The sequence below is a fragment of the Trichechus manatus genome, unplaced genomic scaffold (assembly GCF_000243295.1).
Source record: "Trichechus manatus latirostris isolate Lorelei unplaced genomic scaffold, TriManLat1.0 scaffold00273, whole genome shotgun sequence".
Classification (NCBI taxonomy): Eukaryota; Metazoa; Chordata; class Mammalia; order Sirenia; family Trichechidae; genus Trichechus; species Trichechus manatus.
In genome coordinates, this window is record NW_004444209.1 from 733,821 (window position 1) to 750,543 (window position 16,723).

General features: G+C 40.2%; 1 protein-coding gene across 1 annotated transcript in view; it reads right to left on the bottom strand.

Annotated features, from left to right (window-relative positions):
* The window catches only part of RPGRIP1 (RPGR interacting protein 1), a 60,411-nt gene that overhangs the window by 15,393 nt on the left and 28,295 nt on the right, over positions 1 to 16,723 (bottom strand). The window contains 9 exon segments of the mRNA XM_004390009.2: positions 1,619 to 1,719; positions 7,319 to 7,454; positions 8,022 to 8,225; positions 8,529 to 8,713; positions 10,132 to 10,474; positions 10,923 to 11,077; positions 11,204 to 11,656; positions 15,694 to 15,844; positions 16,296 to 16,439. Coding sequence (XP_004390066.1) covers positions 1,619 to 1,719; positions 7,319 to 7,454; positions 8,022 to 8,225; positions 8,529 to 8,713; positions 10,132 to 10,474; positions 10,923 to 11,077; positions 11,204 to 11,656; positions 15,694 to 15,844; positions 16,296 to 16,439 — 1,872 coding nt within the window.

The window sequence follows — 16,723 nt, forward strand, 5'->3', positions numbered from 1 at the left end:
CTTTAGGCCAGTAAATCTGGTCTTTTTTTTGTGAGTTAGAATTATGTTCTACATCCGTCTCCAGCTCTGTCCAGAACCCTCTGTTGTAATCCTGGTCAGAGCAGTCAGTGGTGGTAGCCAGGCACCGTCTAGCTGTACTGGACTCAGTCTGGTAGAGGCCTTGGTAGCTGTGGACAATTAGTCCTTCGGACTAATCTGTCCTTGTATCCTGTTCTCTTCATTCTCCCTTGCTTCCGAAGGTATGAGACCAGTGGAGTATCTTAGATGACCGCTCACAGGCTTTTAAGACCCCAGACACTACTCACCAAGGTAGAATGTAGAGCATTGTCTTTATAAGCTGTGTCATGCCAGTTGAGCTAGATGTTAGGATAATATTTTTAATGTAATCTGACTGACCTGTTATAGTTCAAAATTTTGCTGATCAGTTGGCTGCTTTTTGGGTTGATCTGAGAAGTTGCATGATTTAGAAACCTTGACTGGAGTTCTAGCTCTGTCACTAACTAGCTCTATAATCCGGGACACATCATTTAATCTTCTTCACCTTTATGATAATATTCAAGGGGTTGCCTAATTCTAACATTCTGTGGTTCTAAACTGCCTTCTAAATATTTGCCAAGATATTAATTATATACTGTCTGAAAAAAGATAAGATAGACAAAATTTCAGAAGATAGACTTAAATATTTGTCATATTAAATGTTAAGTCTACTGACTTTGAGTTGTTTCTCCCCACTCTAATATTCTTCATTTTCCTGCAAGTCCTCAGCACAAGTTCTGACTTCCAAGGAAGGTTTTTCTGACCTCTACAAAAGCAACAAACCTTACAAACCTAGAATTTACGTCACATAATCTAGCCACTTGATTTTGGGTCATCTTGTATTATTATTTTCTATTGTTTCCCATGAGGTTCATAATCCTCAAATTCGATTTTAATCTTTCATTCAGCCCCTCATCCAACAAACGTTTTTTGAGAACCTAGGTAGCATTCTAGTGGCTCAAGAAAAGTGATTATGTTTTCTACCTCATTTGTAACCCCAACAATGATTGCTGAAAATTGTTGATACATCTATGGATATCTATTCATATATATCTATATCTACATCTACATCCATCTATCTGTCTACCTACCTATCTATTCATTAGTTCCAAAAGAGATTTGAGGCTAAAATTTTTAATAAACAATTGTAATTAAAGGTTTTATAGCTTTAAAAGTTGAGTCAAAAACTACAGAAACTGATCTCTTTGTGCCCTCCCACGCAGTCCTTTCCTCTCTTTCAGCCTCCACTTCCAAGTGTAAACCTGCTCTCCTTAGGTGGATGTAAAGGGCCATCATTCAGACTTGGGATGAAACACAGAACACAATGAAGGGTATGGGAACAAGAGGAGGTTGGCAAGGGACCCAAATAGGCAGACAGAAGAGTTGAAGCAAGTCCTCATTGACACCAAATGAAGAAAATGATCCTTTAACCCTACTGTATCAATAGACTTCTATTCACACTTAATGTAAATTTAACTAAATAACTTGAATTTCCCATCAAGTTCATTAAAATTGGATTTGAACTTCACATAGGTTAGTTATTAAGCACATTAACTGTAATTGCTTACAATATACTACTTACTGCCTTAGGATATTTTTGAAATATGGGCGTCACTATGACGTCATCGCTATCTGTAGTTAGTGTTTCACTGACTTCAGAAGCTTCTTCACAGGATTCTTTACCTGCTAGAGAAGAAGCTGGAGTTACATAACTGTTTCAGAGCACCCTGTCCAACCCAAGAAAAGACATAGTACCCGTATGGCCAACCCATTATCTGGTTACTAGTTAAGCATATCTAGATTTTGGCTGCATTTACTCAGAATCAAGACCTCTTTTTCAAAGATTCAATTATTTGGAAATTTGCCAAATACACAGGTTTCATTTCTGAAAAGAAAGGAAGGAAGGAAAGAGAGCAAGAGAGAGAAAGAAAGAAAAGGGAGGGAAGAAGGAAGGAAAGGGAGATCATTCTTTTGCAGGGGCTAGAGAAAATAACCAAGCCAAGAAAAAGCAGTATAACCAGAGTGTGGCAGATTGTATTTCCCAAAGATGGCCTCAAACAATATCTCTCATCTCACATGCTCTTCTTAGTGTGACCTTGAAACTCCCCCCATTAAGTAGTAGGGTCTGTGTGCCCTGCCCTTAAACTGAGGTGGACCTTTGAGATCGCCTCAACCAAGAGTATGGTGGAAGTGATGTTAAGTGGCTTCCGAGGCTAGAATGTAAAAATGCCATGCACCTCCACCTCATTCTTTTAGGACCCTCTTCTTGGAACCCAGCCACCAAGCTGTGAGGAAGCCCTAGCAACCTACAGAGGGCCCAGCTGAACTCCCAGTTGACAGCCAGGACCAATTTGCCAGACATTAGAGTGGGCCATCTTGAAAATGGATCCACCAGCTCTAGTTCAGCTGTCCAATCAAAAGCTTCCACTGGACGTTGTTCCTCAGGTATCCCACTGAGGACCACTGGGAAGAGTCACCTTGTTCATAAGGGTCTTGCTTGGCTGAGTGGAGCCCTGGAACTTGCGTTTTATTATATAGGAGCATAATGCCCACAGGCAGAAGTGGTGCCAGCTGCACCATTCAGGGCCCCAAACTATAGCTATTGCAAATAACTATAGATTTTTTTTCATTTTTGTTGGTACATTAGTATTTCATTATGTGAATAAACCATAATTTATTTATCTATTTTATTGCTGATGGTGATCCTATGAGTGCCAGAGTAGAACTGTGCTCCATAGGGTTTTCAATGGATGATTCTTCTGAAATAGATCACCAGGCTTTTCTTCCAAGAAGTCTCTGGGTGGACTCAAACATCCAACCTTTCAGTTAGCAGCTGAGTGCATGAGTCAGAATCAGCTCAATGGCAACTGGTAAAAAACTTGATGGGCATCTGTGTTGCTTACACTATTTTGCTCTAAATAACAAGTGTCATGGTACCTATAAGCATATTTCTGGACTAAATCCCACTTGGTCAAGGTATGCAGTCTGTTTTATAGTTTTGTATTTTGCTGGACTTAGTTTGCTAATATTTGTTCAGGATATTGCACCTATGTTTATGATGGATATAAGTCTGTAGTTGTTTTTTGTTTTTGTTTTTTTGAAAAAATGTCTTTAGTTTGTTTTGGTATTAAGGTAATACTAACTTTATAATAAGAACCCTGGTGGTGCAGTGGTTAAGCTCTCAGCTGCTAAGAGGTTAGCGATTTGAACCCACCAGCCACTCCACGGGAGAAAGATGCAGCAGTCTGCTTCTGTAAAGATTTCCAGCCTTGGAAACCCTATAGGGCAGTTCTACTCTGTCCTATAGGGTCACTATATTTGACTTGACAGCAATTGATTGACTTTATAATAGGAACCCTGGTGGCACAGTAGTTACGGGCTTGGCTGCTAGCCAAAAGGTCAGCAGTTTAAACCCACCAGCCACTCCACGGGAGAAAGATGTAGAAGTCTGCTTCCGCAAAGCCTTAGAAACCCTATAGGGGCAGTTCTACTCTGTCCTATAGGGTTGCTATGAGTCAGGATCCACTCAACAGCACACAACAGCTTTATAGTTGGATGAGTTGGGAAGTTTTCCCTCCTATTTTCTAAAAAAGTTTGCAAAGGATTGGCATTATTTCCTTTAAATACTTGAGAGGATTCACCAACAAAGTCATCTGGGCCTGACTTTCTGTTGTCAGAAGATTTTTAATTAGTAATTCATTGTCTTTACTTCTAATAGGTCAACACTAATCTTTCTTTTTCTAGCTTCTTCAGATAGAAGCTTAGGTTATTGACTTTCACTCTTTATTGTTGTATTTTAATTTTAATTCAGCTCAAGATATTTTCAAATTATCCTTGGAATTTTTTCTTTGATTCACAGATTATTTTGAAATGTGTTGTTTAATTTCCAAATATTGGTTATTATCTGTTTTAGTTTCCTACAGCTGCCATCGCTATGAGTTGGAACTGACTCGACGGCACATAACAACAACAACGTGGCTGCCATAACAAATTACCACACACTTGGTGGCTTAAAACAATAGGAATTTATTCTCTCACAGTTCTGGTGGCCAAAAGTCTGAAATCAAAGTGTCAGCAGTGCTGTGCTCCCTTGGAAGGCTCTAGGCTAGGACAATTCATTCCTTGCCTGTTCCAACTTGTGGTATTTCATGGCTTGTGGCTGCGTCACTCCAGTTTTTGCCTTCATGGTCACATTGCCTCCTTCTCTTTTCTATGTATCTAAGAATACTTGTCATCAGATTTAGGACCCACTTGGATAGTCCAGGATGATGTCCATCTCAAGACCCTTAACTACATCTGCAAAGACACTTTTTACAAATAATGTCACATTCACTGGTTCTGGGGATTAGGGCATAGACATATCTTTTGGGGGTCCATCATTCAAACCATTTGAAGATCAAAGACTACAGCCTTCATTATGGATTACAGCTCAACATTAAGAAAACAAAAATCCTCAAAACTAGACCAGTGAGCTACATCACGATAAACTGAGAAAAGGTTGAAGTTGTCAAGGATTTCATTTTACTTGGATCCACAATCAACAGTCATGGAAGCAGCAGTCAAGAAATCAAACCACGCATTACATCGGGTAAATCTGCTGCAAGACCTCTTTACAATGTTAAAAAGCAAAGAGGTCACCTTGAAGACTAAGGTGCACCTGACCCAAGCCAGAGTGTTTTCACTCGCCTCATATACATGTGAAAGCTGGACGAAAAATAGGAAAGACTGAAGAAGAATTGATGCCTTTGAATTATGATGTTGGTGAAGAATATTGAATATACCATGGACTACCAGAAGAACGAACAAATCTGTCTTGGAAGAAGTACAGCCAGAATGTTCCTTAGAAGCATGGATGGCCAGACTACGTCTCACGTCTCACATACTTTGGACATGTTATCGGGAGAGATCAGTCCCTGGAGAAGGACATCATGGTTGATAAAGTAGAGGGCCAGTGAAAAAGAAGACTCTCAACAAGCTGGATTGACACAGTGGCTGTAACAATGGGCTCAAGCATAACAATGATTGTGAGGATGGTGCAGGACTGGGCAGTATTTCGTTCTATTGTACATAGGGTTGCTATGTACAAGTTATAATGTTTTTTCTTTTATTTCCTGCATTTCTACTCTGATATGTCTGATTTGGATTTATTTCTACTTACCCTGCTTGAGTTTCATTTCATTGAATTTTAATATTCTTTATTAGTTCTGAGAAAGTTGAAGTCATTATCATTTTAAATATCATCTCTGCCCCTTCTCTCTCCTCTCCTATATCTAATTAAATATGACATAGACCTTCTCATTGTATCCTTTATGTCTCTTTTTCTCTTTTGTATTTTCCATCTTGTTGTCTCTCCTTGCTTCATTCTGGAATCTTCCTCATTTCTCCCTTCAAGTGTGTTTAATCTCCTTCTAACCCATCTCTTTCTCTCTGATAAATGCCTATATTTAGCACTTCTATAATTTTTATTGATTCAATTCCAAATTTTCAGTGACTTTTGCAATCATTACTGTAATATTTGATTCATAAAAAAAAATGAATACCAAAATTATCAGGTAAAATTTGATGAGAAACAAGATATTGGTAAAGTCTCCATATATCTTCTCATAGAGAACTTAAAAATTATAAAGGGAAAAATGGTAACATTACAGTGGAAAAACCTGACAGATGCTTCCTAACTAAATGATCAAAGTTAACATCACCAATAATGGGACAAACTGACATCACATACCTCCTAATGTGATGCAGTGAGAGGGACGTAACATTACTTCTGTGGTAGTCCTGTGAAAAATTCATAACCTGAATCTAATCATGAAAAAACAGCAGACCAATCTAAACTGAGAGACAGTCTACGGAATAACTGGCCTATACTCTTCATAAGTGTCAATATCATATGAGTGACAGAGAAGAACTGAGGAATTATTCCAGATTAAAGAAGACTAAAGAGACATGACTAATCGCAATGCATGTTCCTGGACTGGTTAAGGAAAAAGCAAAAATGAACAAAAAAAATCTGCCATAATAGACATTATTGGGACAATTAGCAAATCTGAATATGGACTGGACATTAGATAATAATGTATCTATGTTAAATTTTGCAAATTTGATAACTGTACTGTGGTTACATAATAGAATTTCCTTTTTATTAGGACAATAAATACTGAAACATATAGTAGTAAGGGGGCATGATGCTTGCAACTTATTCACAAATACTTCAGAAAAAATATGAAAATGATAAGGCAAAAACTTAAAAGTTGGTGAATTTGGGTGAAGGATATATGGAAATTTTTTGTCCTATTCTTGCAACATTTATGTAAGTTTTTTTAATCACTTATGTAAGTTTGCAATAATTTTAAAATAAAACATATTTTTGAACTTATGATATCAATTTCCATAATATCCTGTCCTTGCTGAAAATTTAAAGCACAGCTTTTACCCACATGAACCTTGTCAGCACAGCTGTTGTATAGTTTGTATCTGATAACTCCCACTATCTGGAGTCCTAGAGGGAATCAGGTCAGCCCTTGTCCCTGTATCTTTGCAAGAGTCCCCAAAGTAGAGTTCTACCTTGCAGAGAAAAAGGGCTCAGAATGGTGCTGCCTTCAGGATTGCAGAGAAGAGCATGGGCAATTTGCCAGGGTTCCTACCCTGGGTAGACACCAGACGCAGACTGTCATCACCCCAACAGTCCACCACAAACATGGTTATACCTCTCCACTGCCTTTGCCAGACGGACAATGTCCCAGGGCTAAATCTCCAATCATCTCTCTGATGTAGGCTAGGTAATTCCTCCCTCTCTTGTTGGCTCTTTGATGCTTTTAAGAAGCATTTATAAGATTAATTTTAATGTATTAACTTTAGCTTTTTAGCTGTCATCAATGGAGAGTTGGTCTGGAATTATGTCTACTTTTCATATAACACAAAATTTTACCTTAATTTAAGAAAAATTTGGATTAACATCACAAATGAGCCAATCACACTCCTCCTATTTCTTTGTAACCATAATTCACAAGACCTTGGAGCAAGTTAACATTTTATAGATACAATGTAACTAAACTACCTAGTAAGCTAGATATAAGTATATAGAAAGTTACTTTCTTTGAGCATTCCAGCCTTGTTGGCATAACCATCACACTTGCAACATAAAACTGAGCCTATGGTCTTCTTAAGTATTAATTTTCCATGAAAAGTTTAGTAGTGCAAGATGAAGGAAGAAAGCAAACAATTGGCCTGATAAAATAATTTGATAATCAAATAGGAGAATGAGATTTCAAATAGACAATACCATTTACAGGATGTTCCTTCTCTTTCAATACTGAGCAGGCTGATGTCATAGCCTCTTCCTTTTGCTGATTTGTTTTTAAATCATCATCCATGGAGACTTTAAGCCCCGAGAATTTCCACTCAGTGTAGTTCATCTGCTTCAGAGTAAGACAACAATACTGTTGTTGGTAATATCTTGGTTTTCTTTTTCTCCCTCTCTTTCTTTCTCTCTCCTTTTTTCTTTTTTAACATTAGCTATTTTTAACTTAATATTTGTTTTTAAATAAATACAAGGTTAATGCATGTTCCAATTAGAAAATAATTTCAAAAAAACGTTGGTAAGTGATGGTAGGGTGGAGTTTAGGTGCTACATAGTGACTTTAATCTAGTTCTCTATGCAGAAATGGTAGTATCCAGCACAGAGTAGGTGCACAATAAATACGATTCCTTAATTACTTCCACTTAGAGTTGAAGTGACTAGTTAGGACAGTGGTACTAAAGTTCTAGCATAAACTGGAGAATACATAATCTGCTGAATGATATGAAATGGAAATGAACAGTCCAGGTTTTATTAAACTACTTGTGGTTGTGAAAACACACGCTAATCACAAATAGTCATGCCTATCGTTTCTCTTGTGCATCTGCTTCTGCATCTATCTTGAGAATAATACATTCAGGGACACTGCAACCCACATTTTAGCTCTTCAGGGTTTCTATGGTTTTACCTGTAGTACACTTCCACTAAAGATGCTACGACTAAGGTACTCCATTCTGTTCTTTCCTTGGATGCCTGCTCTTTTGCCATGTTTTCGTCTTGAGTAGCTCTCAATCTGGTGTTGCTTTTCCTTTCTTTCTCCCATCTGAGGAGGTTTTCTCTGTATGTGATACTGGCCAGCTTCAATGGGAATCTCAACAGATGCCATCTGGTCCTAAGTAGAAGGATCAGAGACAGTCTTATAAGATGATAGTTTAACCTTGATACTCAAGAAAAGGATTTGTGAACTAGCATTAGACATCATTCCTCTCCTCCCACAGAGTTGAGAGATGCCATCTCTCTCTACTTCCCAAAATAAAACCCAGGGCTTTGCTCCATCAATAGCCTCATGGCATTATGAGGGATGCAGATTAAATTCACAGAACACACATCACATTCAGAGAAGGAACTTCTTTCACTATAATTTTAATACTGTTTCCCTCAAATCCGCTCCATAGGATTGGTGAAGATATGCTACCTGGGGAGGAAAGGAAGCCATTTCCTCTTCAGATAAGGTGTCTAAACTGTCCTTGATGTCATTCTCCTCAGTATGAGCTTCTGGTTTCAGGAAGTTTTCAGGGGGCAGGTAGTGAGACTTCCAATTCAGTTTCATCTGAATAGATCCATTGGGTTTCCCCTCAGAGTCAGTGAGGTTAAAATCACCTGAGAGATACACAGACATTAATAAGATCTGATCACATAAAACAGACAAACTACCATTTACCAGCACCTCACTTATTCCTCCAGTTTTGAATTTCATGATGTTTTGTTAGTAACTGATTGTTGCTGTTGCTGGGTGCCATCAAGTCAATTCCAACTCACAGCAACCCTAGGTCTCAGAGTAGAACTGCTCCATACGGTGTTCTTGGCTGTAATCTTTACAGAAGTAGATCTCCAGGTCTTTCTCCTGCAGAGCTGCTGGGTAAGTTCAAACTGCCAACTTTTCAGTTAACAGCCAAGCACTTAGCCTTTATGCCACCAGGGCTCCTTAGTAATTGACTAACATCAATCAAATAATCATGATGCTAATACACTCATAGGTAACATAAAATTACAGTGTGTTTAGAATGTTTATAGGGGAAGGTGAGTATTTCCAGGTTTCAGGAAGAGATAGTCAAAAGACGTATAGAGAGGAATACAGCTTGCTTGTTAACAGTCACCCCGCCAATAAGCAAGACTGCATTACTATTACAAAATGCTTACTATGCCTTAGTCATACCAAGAAAACCATTGTCTACACTCAAGTAGTCCCTATTTCTAAATTAACAAAATCCAGAAAACTTAAGCAAATGCCAAATTGTCCAACGTCAGGCTTCCAAATTATAACAGATGGTTCACACTGCCTCTCCTCTTTTGCAAAGGAGGAGTTGTGGGCAGAAGCATCACCCATTTTTTAGCAGTTATGGTATCGGGAGGAGGGAGGCCTCACTCAATTCATAAACATCCAGAAGCTTGTTAAATATGGTTGGTACCAGCTGTACCCATGCATACTTCCCAGTTAGAGCATGGGTACTCCTGCCTCATCCTCCCATGGCTGTGGCCAGAGGGTCAAACCCTCCTAGGTGTACCTACAAAGTTTGGGTGTGAAAGTAAGGAAGGTAGTATTAAAACATCCCAAGAAATTTGCCTTTGTCATGACCTGGCATGGAAGTTTCTCTAACTAGTATCTGAAGTTTAAAAGAATCCAGAGAACATATTAAAGGGGGAATGTTAAAGTCACAGCTTATGCTCAGATATTTAGTCATGTACTAAAAAAGCAACTGGCCTTAAGTAAAGACAAATACTGAAAAGAACTAGAGAGTTTAAAAAAGTCTGTTCAGAGATAGAGGGTGTGAAATTCAGGTTGGTGGTTCTACCAATTTAAGAATCTTGTTTTTGTTGCTGAAAAGAAGCAGAAGCTACTGTTTCCATATAAGGAGTGAGGCTCTAAGTTTTCTGTTTTGCTGCTCTTGATAGTATTCTAAAATCATTTCAGTAGGCTTTAAGATAGACTGTTCCAAGCAAGTAATCAGAGAAAGGTAGACTTAGGACAGGGGAACAACACTGAGCAGACAGCATAGGAATATATCTTGAATTCCCACCTTTAATAGATTTGTTTTGTGCAAGAGGCAGCAAGGGCACTTGGACTTGGCCAAGGTACGAGCCAGGCTCTGAGTCTTCATCATCAAACACATACACAAGTAGGTCTTCCCGCCTCAGATACTGATTCAGGTCAGAGGTCACAAGCACTGGAAATCGAGCCTGGTCTTTAAAGTAGGGATTGTTACTGGCTGGAACGATGGCAGTGTCATGGTCAGCAAAGGTGAAGAAGCGGTACATGGCATATGGACTGGGTTGAGTTCCCAGCCGTTGACTCCGGAGGCCACAACACCTGATGATCTCCACCCACAGCTCATTCTGATGCTTCCAAGCCTCTGATCTGGACTGGAAAGATGTTGGTCTTGGGTTGAGGAAGAGAGAGTTGTTCTGGGTGGAGCTCAGCACTCTTGGTGAGGAAGAGCTACAACCTGGAGAATTGCTGTATACTGACTAAGGGGTATAGAGAAACTTAATGACCTTCACCTGCCTGGAAGCTGGCTCTGGCGGATGGTTACCTGAGGGAGATGCTAGTACTCATGCCTTACTCTTAGAGAATGGAACAAAGAATTTTTTTTTTTCCCCCAGAGCAAGGAAAGGTAGCTAGCCCCAAGGACATGATTTCATCTCAAACTTAAGCTTGACCAAGGAAAGAATCTGGACTAGTTGTGACATGACAGTTATTCTCTTTCATTCTCATTCAACAAATGCTTATTGAGAGTGGAGGACTGAGCTATTCTTATGAGCTGCATGGTTGAGGATCCTTTGAGATGCATGAGTTCATCCTTTTTCTCACCTCCTCATCCTTCTGGGCCTCCCAGGCTCCAAGCACATTAGCTGACAGGTAGGTCTGGGCTTTCTTTCGTTTACTGCCTGCCTGTAGGCTGCATCTTATAGGGAAGCGAAGCCTCATCCAATACTCTAACACTCCAAAGTCTTCTCCACCAGCTCCTGGGTAGCAGAAAGTATGAAAGGCATGGAGGATATAGATGGCATGGCAAGGATCAAGAATAAAGGCAGAGGCTTTGGGAAATTCTGCTTTAGTCCTAGAAGCTGCTGGAAGCAAACAGCACTTACCAGTAAGTGTGGTAGAGCCATGGACTCTCTCCACAGTGTCCAGAACCCTGTCAAAGCAAATCCAACTGGCTGCAAGGGTGTGGTGCTCACTGGCCACAGCCTGGTGAAGATCAAGCCGGGCTGAAGCCCCTTGAAGGTAGTGCAAGAAAAGGGAGTCTATCTCCACCACGTACTGGGACGTGAAGTCATAGTGGGGCTGTGGCCCCACAGCTAGTGGGGTACAGTGAGTTTCAAAATCATAGAAGGAATACGTGCAAAAAGTAGTAGGTTGGGTATCTCCAGCCTGAGCCAGGGCAGCAGATGTCAGGAAGGCTTGGTGGAGGTGCAGTTCAAAAAGATTTTCACTTTGATGCAGCAGAGAAATGTCTACTTTATCCTCATCACTATTGGCTGGTAATGTTTCCAGACATAACGACAATTGTTGGGTGCCATAAGCCACATCTTTGAGCTGTTCTAGAGGAGAAAGAAAACTGCCTATCCATTAAATGGTACAGTGGTCTTCCCTAGTGTAATGGAGTGTGGATAGAAAGAGACTAAAATAATGGTAAAATTCTAATTTGTGATTATTTGAAGAAACTATGTGATTCAAAAGGAAAAGCAATCGAATGACACAAGGAAATTTGAATTCTGATAACTAAATAATTCAATGTTTCCTTTAGACAGAAGGAACAAAATGAGTGGATCGGAAAGCAAATGCTAAGCTCAGGAAAACACTGGAAGCACAATTTCACCATATAGATGACATTGTTTGGGTTTACAGCAAGATCCCATTAATTGGTAATTCCCTTACCGAAGCACCAGAAGCACCATAAATATTTCCAATAAAGAGAATAAGTCTGGGATATTGGCTATGGAGAGAATAGCAAGTTATAGCCACAGTGTCTATTACATTGAGTCCTCCCAAGAAATGCTTCCCCTTCTCCAGCCAGATCAGAAGAGTCTTCATTCTGTTAATACTTTTGCTTCATAGTAAGAAGGCAAAAAATCCATACTAAGTCAAAGACTCACGGAGTAAGAAGTGGGGTGGGGAGACTTACTAGAAAGAGGTTGAAAATACTGGCAATGGGATGAAAAGATACGTAGATCATCTATCGAACTGGGCATTACCTTCCATGTCCAACCATTCAGAAACTTCGATATATAGTTTGCTTAAAATTGCAGGGTGTTAGAGTTGCCACAGTGTTTTGACAGTGAAGGTCCTGTTTTAAGAGTTAAAGCAGTAAAATAAAAATATTCTAGATACATAAGAACGTCTTCATGTCCAAAATAATGAAGAGATTAACTAATGGCTTTTTGATTGATAAGATTAATACAACTAAAGAAAATATATTTAAACTTTGTATTACATGACACAGGGTTAATAATCTTAGCACATAAAGAACTTCTACAAATCAGAGGCGGGGCCAAGATGGCAGAGTAGTCAGATGCTTCTGGTGGACCCGCTTACAACAAAGACCAGAAAAAACAAGTGATTTGATTATATATGGCAATCTGGGAGCCCTGAACATCAAAGGTAGAGTTGAGGAACTGGACTGAGCGGCAGGGGGAGGGAGAGACCGTTCTGAAGCAGTGAGGAGTTGCCAGACCTGACCTGGCGAGAGCCTGAGCCGTTTAGGCCTGATCAGCTCAGGGGGTGAGCAGTGAGACAGGTAAATGGCAGTGCTCGGGAGGTGCGTTTTCTGCACCAGGAGAGACCCAGCACCAGAGAGTCTACGCAGCCACCCAGAACCAGTGAGAAGCAGCCCTCACTGGCGAAAGATAAGTACTTGCGTATGGCCTACCACATGGATCAAAAACACCCCCCCCCTTAGGGAAAAACCTCTCTCCCGTTTACCTCCCCCCTCCCTGCTCCACACTGCGTCCTGGGCCAGCTTTAGCAATTGCTGAGTCCCCTGGGCTGGAAGTAGGATCCATCACATGCCCTGAGCCATTTTCCCAGCCTTGGAGAGTGAACAAATTAATGAACAGAGGAAAAAATAAACTGCAAGCTCCCCTAAGCCAGGAACCCAGGGTAGGCACAGCTCCTTTGCCTAGGCACAGGCATAAGGGATCCACAGACTTTGAGTGCCTTTCCCCCTGCAGAGACTTGTGTGGGCCCATCTCAGCAGCGTAGGCCCTCATTACTGCAGTACAACAGGGTATATACCTGAAGTCTAACTTCAACTGTTTCAGCTGTGAAGTGGCAGTTTCTTGACATTTGACACTGCTCTGCCCATTAAGCAGGGTCTTCACCCACCCACACCAGGGGCCTGAGGACTGATGGCTGCACCCACGCCACCTAGCCATCTGCTACAGGTGCCCAAGAATAAGAGGTGCCCCCCAGTCCTTACAGCCAACAGCATTAGGTGCTAATAGTCTGGCTGCAAAACGAACACACCTACACACTCTAGGGAACAGGGACATGCCTTCCTCCTGGACACTCGGGGGCAGCTGTCAGCCCCCTGCCTTGCTAAGAGTGTGTCCTCCTGCTGCAGCCAGATGCCTATGCCTACACCAATCACCCACGCCTGTCTAGGACTGTAAGTGAGAGCCTACACCACACACTTGGTGGCTATCTACCTAGGCACCTGAGCTGAATCCATACAGGAGGAGTGGGTGGACTCCTGATCTCACATAACTAGTAACAGATCTAACCACCTGGTGGCAGGACATTAGAGCTTCAAAGATGCCAATAATCAAACTAGCTCATATGAGCAGCCTATTTGGGCATATCAAAACAAAACAAGAAGCTAGGACACAGTAAGCAAACATAAAAGAAATAAATACAATAACTTATTGATGGCTCAGAGACAACAGTCAATAAAAATCACGTAAAAAGGCGATCCATGATGGCTTCAGCAAGCTCCCAAAACACAGAATCTAGAAATTTTCCAGAGGAGGAAAATTTCTTGGAATTACCAGAGGCACAATACAAAAGATTAATATACAGAACTCTTCAAGAAATTAGGAAAGAAATTAAGCAAAACTCAAAACACACAATAGAGGAAATTAAAAAGATTAGAGAAGAGCATAATGACAAATTTAACAGGCTGCAAGAATCCATAGAGAGAGAGCAATCAGAAATCCAGAAGATTAACAATAAAATTCCAGAATTAGACAACTCAGTAGAAAGTCATAAGAGCAGAACTGAGGCAATGGAAGTCAGAATTAGTGAGATTGAAGATAAAGCACTTGACACCAACTTATTTGAGGAAAAATCAGATAAAAGGATTTTAGAAAATGAAGAAACCCTAAAAATTATGTGGTATTCTTTCAAGAGGAATAATCTACGAGTAATTGGAGTACCAGAACAGGGTGGGGGCGGATAAGAGAAAATACAGAGAGAATTGCTGAAGATTTGTTGGCACAAAACTTCCCTGATATCATGAAAGATGACAAGATATCTATTCAAGAACTTCTACAAATCAGTAAAATACTATTAAGAAATAGACAAAGGACAGGAATAGGTAATTCTCAAAAAAAAAAAAAATAATAATACAAATAACTGATAAACATATGAAAAACTCTTTAGCTTTACCAGTAACCAAAGAAATATAAGTTAAAACAAATGAATCTTCAGAAGTAGAAACGATATTTATTCTGTACTGTCCTTGGAGAAAGACCCTGAATTTGAATGACATGAGAATTTCAATCCAAGGATGAGTTTCCTTTGTTTTATGGTAGTGGCCTTTTATCATATTCACCCTGGCATAGATAAACCATGCTCCAAAATGATCCACCTCCCTTTATTCTAGTTCCACGCTCACTAAAAAATCTGATTCTGCTTTCTAGAGGGAATGTCCTGAGTAGTGGTTTCAAGTAGTCTAATGACAGCAATGGAACAGCTACTATTATAAAATGATAAATGAAAATTTGGAATTAAATATCTGTCTCTGGTGAGTTTGGTTAGTGTTAGTCATGTCTCTCCCTGCTGGGTATAACACAGTGAAGTTTTTTGATGTAAAAGGCTGAGACCAGACCCTGGTCAGCAATGCCTGTACTAAATAGGAAATACCACAGTATGAAATCTTCATAAACGTCCAGCCATCTCCTCTGCCACTGTCATCATCCTCAAACTGCAACTAAATTTTAGAAACTTTTACAGAGATACCACAGAAAAGGATGATGGAAGAAGAGTGATGAAGCTCTATTATCTACAAAAACTGCTTTATAGGTCTGGGTTGAGGAAACAATCTCAAGAGAGTGTATTACATCACTCAAGGGCTGACACTGACACACATTTTCAAAACAGAATCAACTCACTGAAGCAGTTGCTTATCCCTAGTGAAACTCTCCATAGAAACCAGAGAAACACATTGACATGATGGAAGAAGAGAAGTTGCTAAGCTGCATATTAAAACAACAAAAATGATAGGACCAAGAAGAATAGGAGGAATAAGTCACATGCCAAGGTCATAAGAGGTAGTCCTTAAATGGGCACACAAAGAGGAATATATGCGTTAGCTGTGTGAAGAGTCCCAAGATGAGGATAACAAAGTGCTAAGACTTGCCAGATGTTGGAAGGCCATGGCTTCTTAAAATACCTTCCAGCTGCTTGATACGATTGTTCTTGAGGTCTAGAAGTTGATTCAACCTCTCCAGTTTCTCTTTGTTATCTTTCTTTTCATTATCAGCTTTTGTCATCAATGCCTCCAGTTCCTCCTGAAACAAAATAATGTCTGAGATTTTCTATCTCAGTGGCCCAGACCTAAAGAGCCCAGATAAAAAGTAGTATTGCTGGGTAAAGGAGACTCTGCTATCTCTTTAGCAGGGCAGATTCATCCACTAGAAAAGCTCGGGTTCCTCACTGACCCCTCCAAGACCAGTAGTGCTATTAGTGCCATAGGGTACTATGGGACTGGCAAAAAGTGAAGCAGAAGCTCCACACCCACCATTTTCATTAGCTGGCCCCTTTATTGCTTCTATTGCCAAGGTGCCATAGGCATGTGCGAGTCCTCAAGTTCTTCAAAGAACAACACCTTCTGTGTTTGTACAGGACAGCAGATCACCTTGTATCAGCCCTGGAAACTCAGGCCTTGCTTCATTCCCAGTCTTGTAAGTGGTGCCCACGTGCCCATTTATCTATCCCCTTCCTATACCATGTTTTTTGCACCTTATAACACTCGTTGATTTTGCTCTGCAGAAGAAGCATGTCTCTGGTCTTGTCTAGTTCCAACGTGGTCTCTGCATGTGATGCTTGCAATTCGCTTAACATCTGGGACAGTTTCTGTTCTTCTTGGTTTCTTGATTCATAGGGCTACAGTGGGAAAAGCATTGGTAAAAGGGAGTATAAATATGATAGATACAGTAATAACTATTCTCCATAAAGAAGTTTAGTAGATAAAATGCCAGAAGCAGAATTTACTCCAAAATGTAAACGAGGACTTGTATTAGTTCACAAGTGCTCTCTTCCCTAGTTCTTCATGTCCAGCAGCAGCACTGAAGGAAGGGTATATAATGTTCTAATGGGCTGCTGGCTCTTCAGCAGATCATTTCAAGTCCTCATCTGAAAAAAGATTCTAAATTATATGAGCTGTAAAG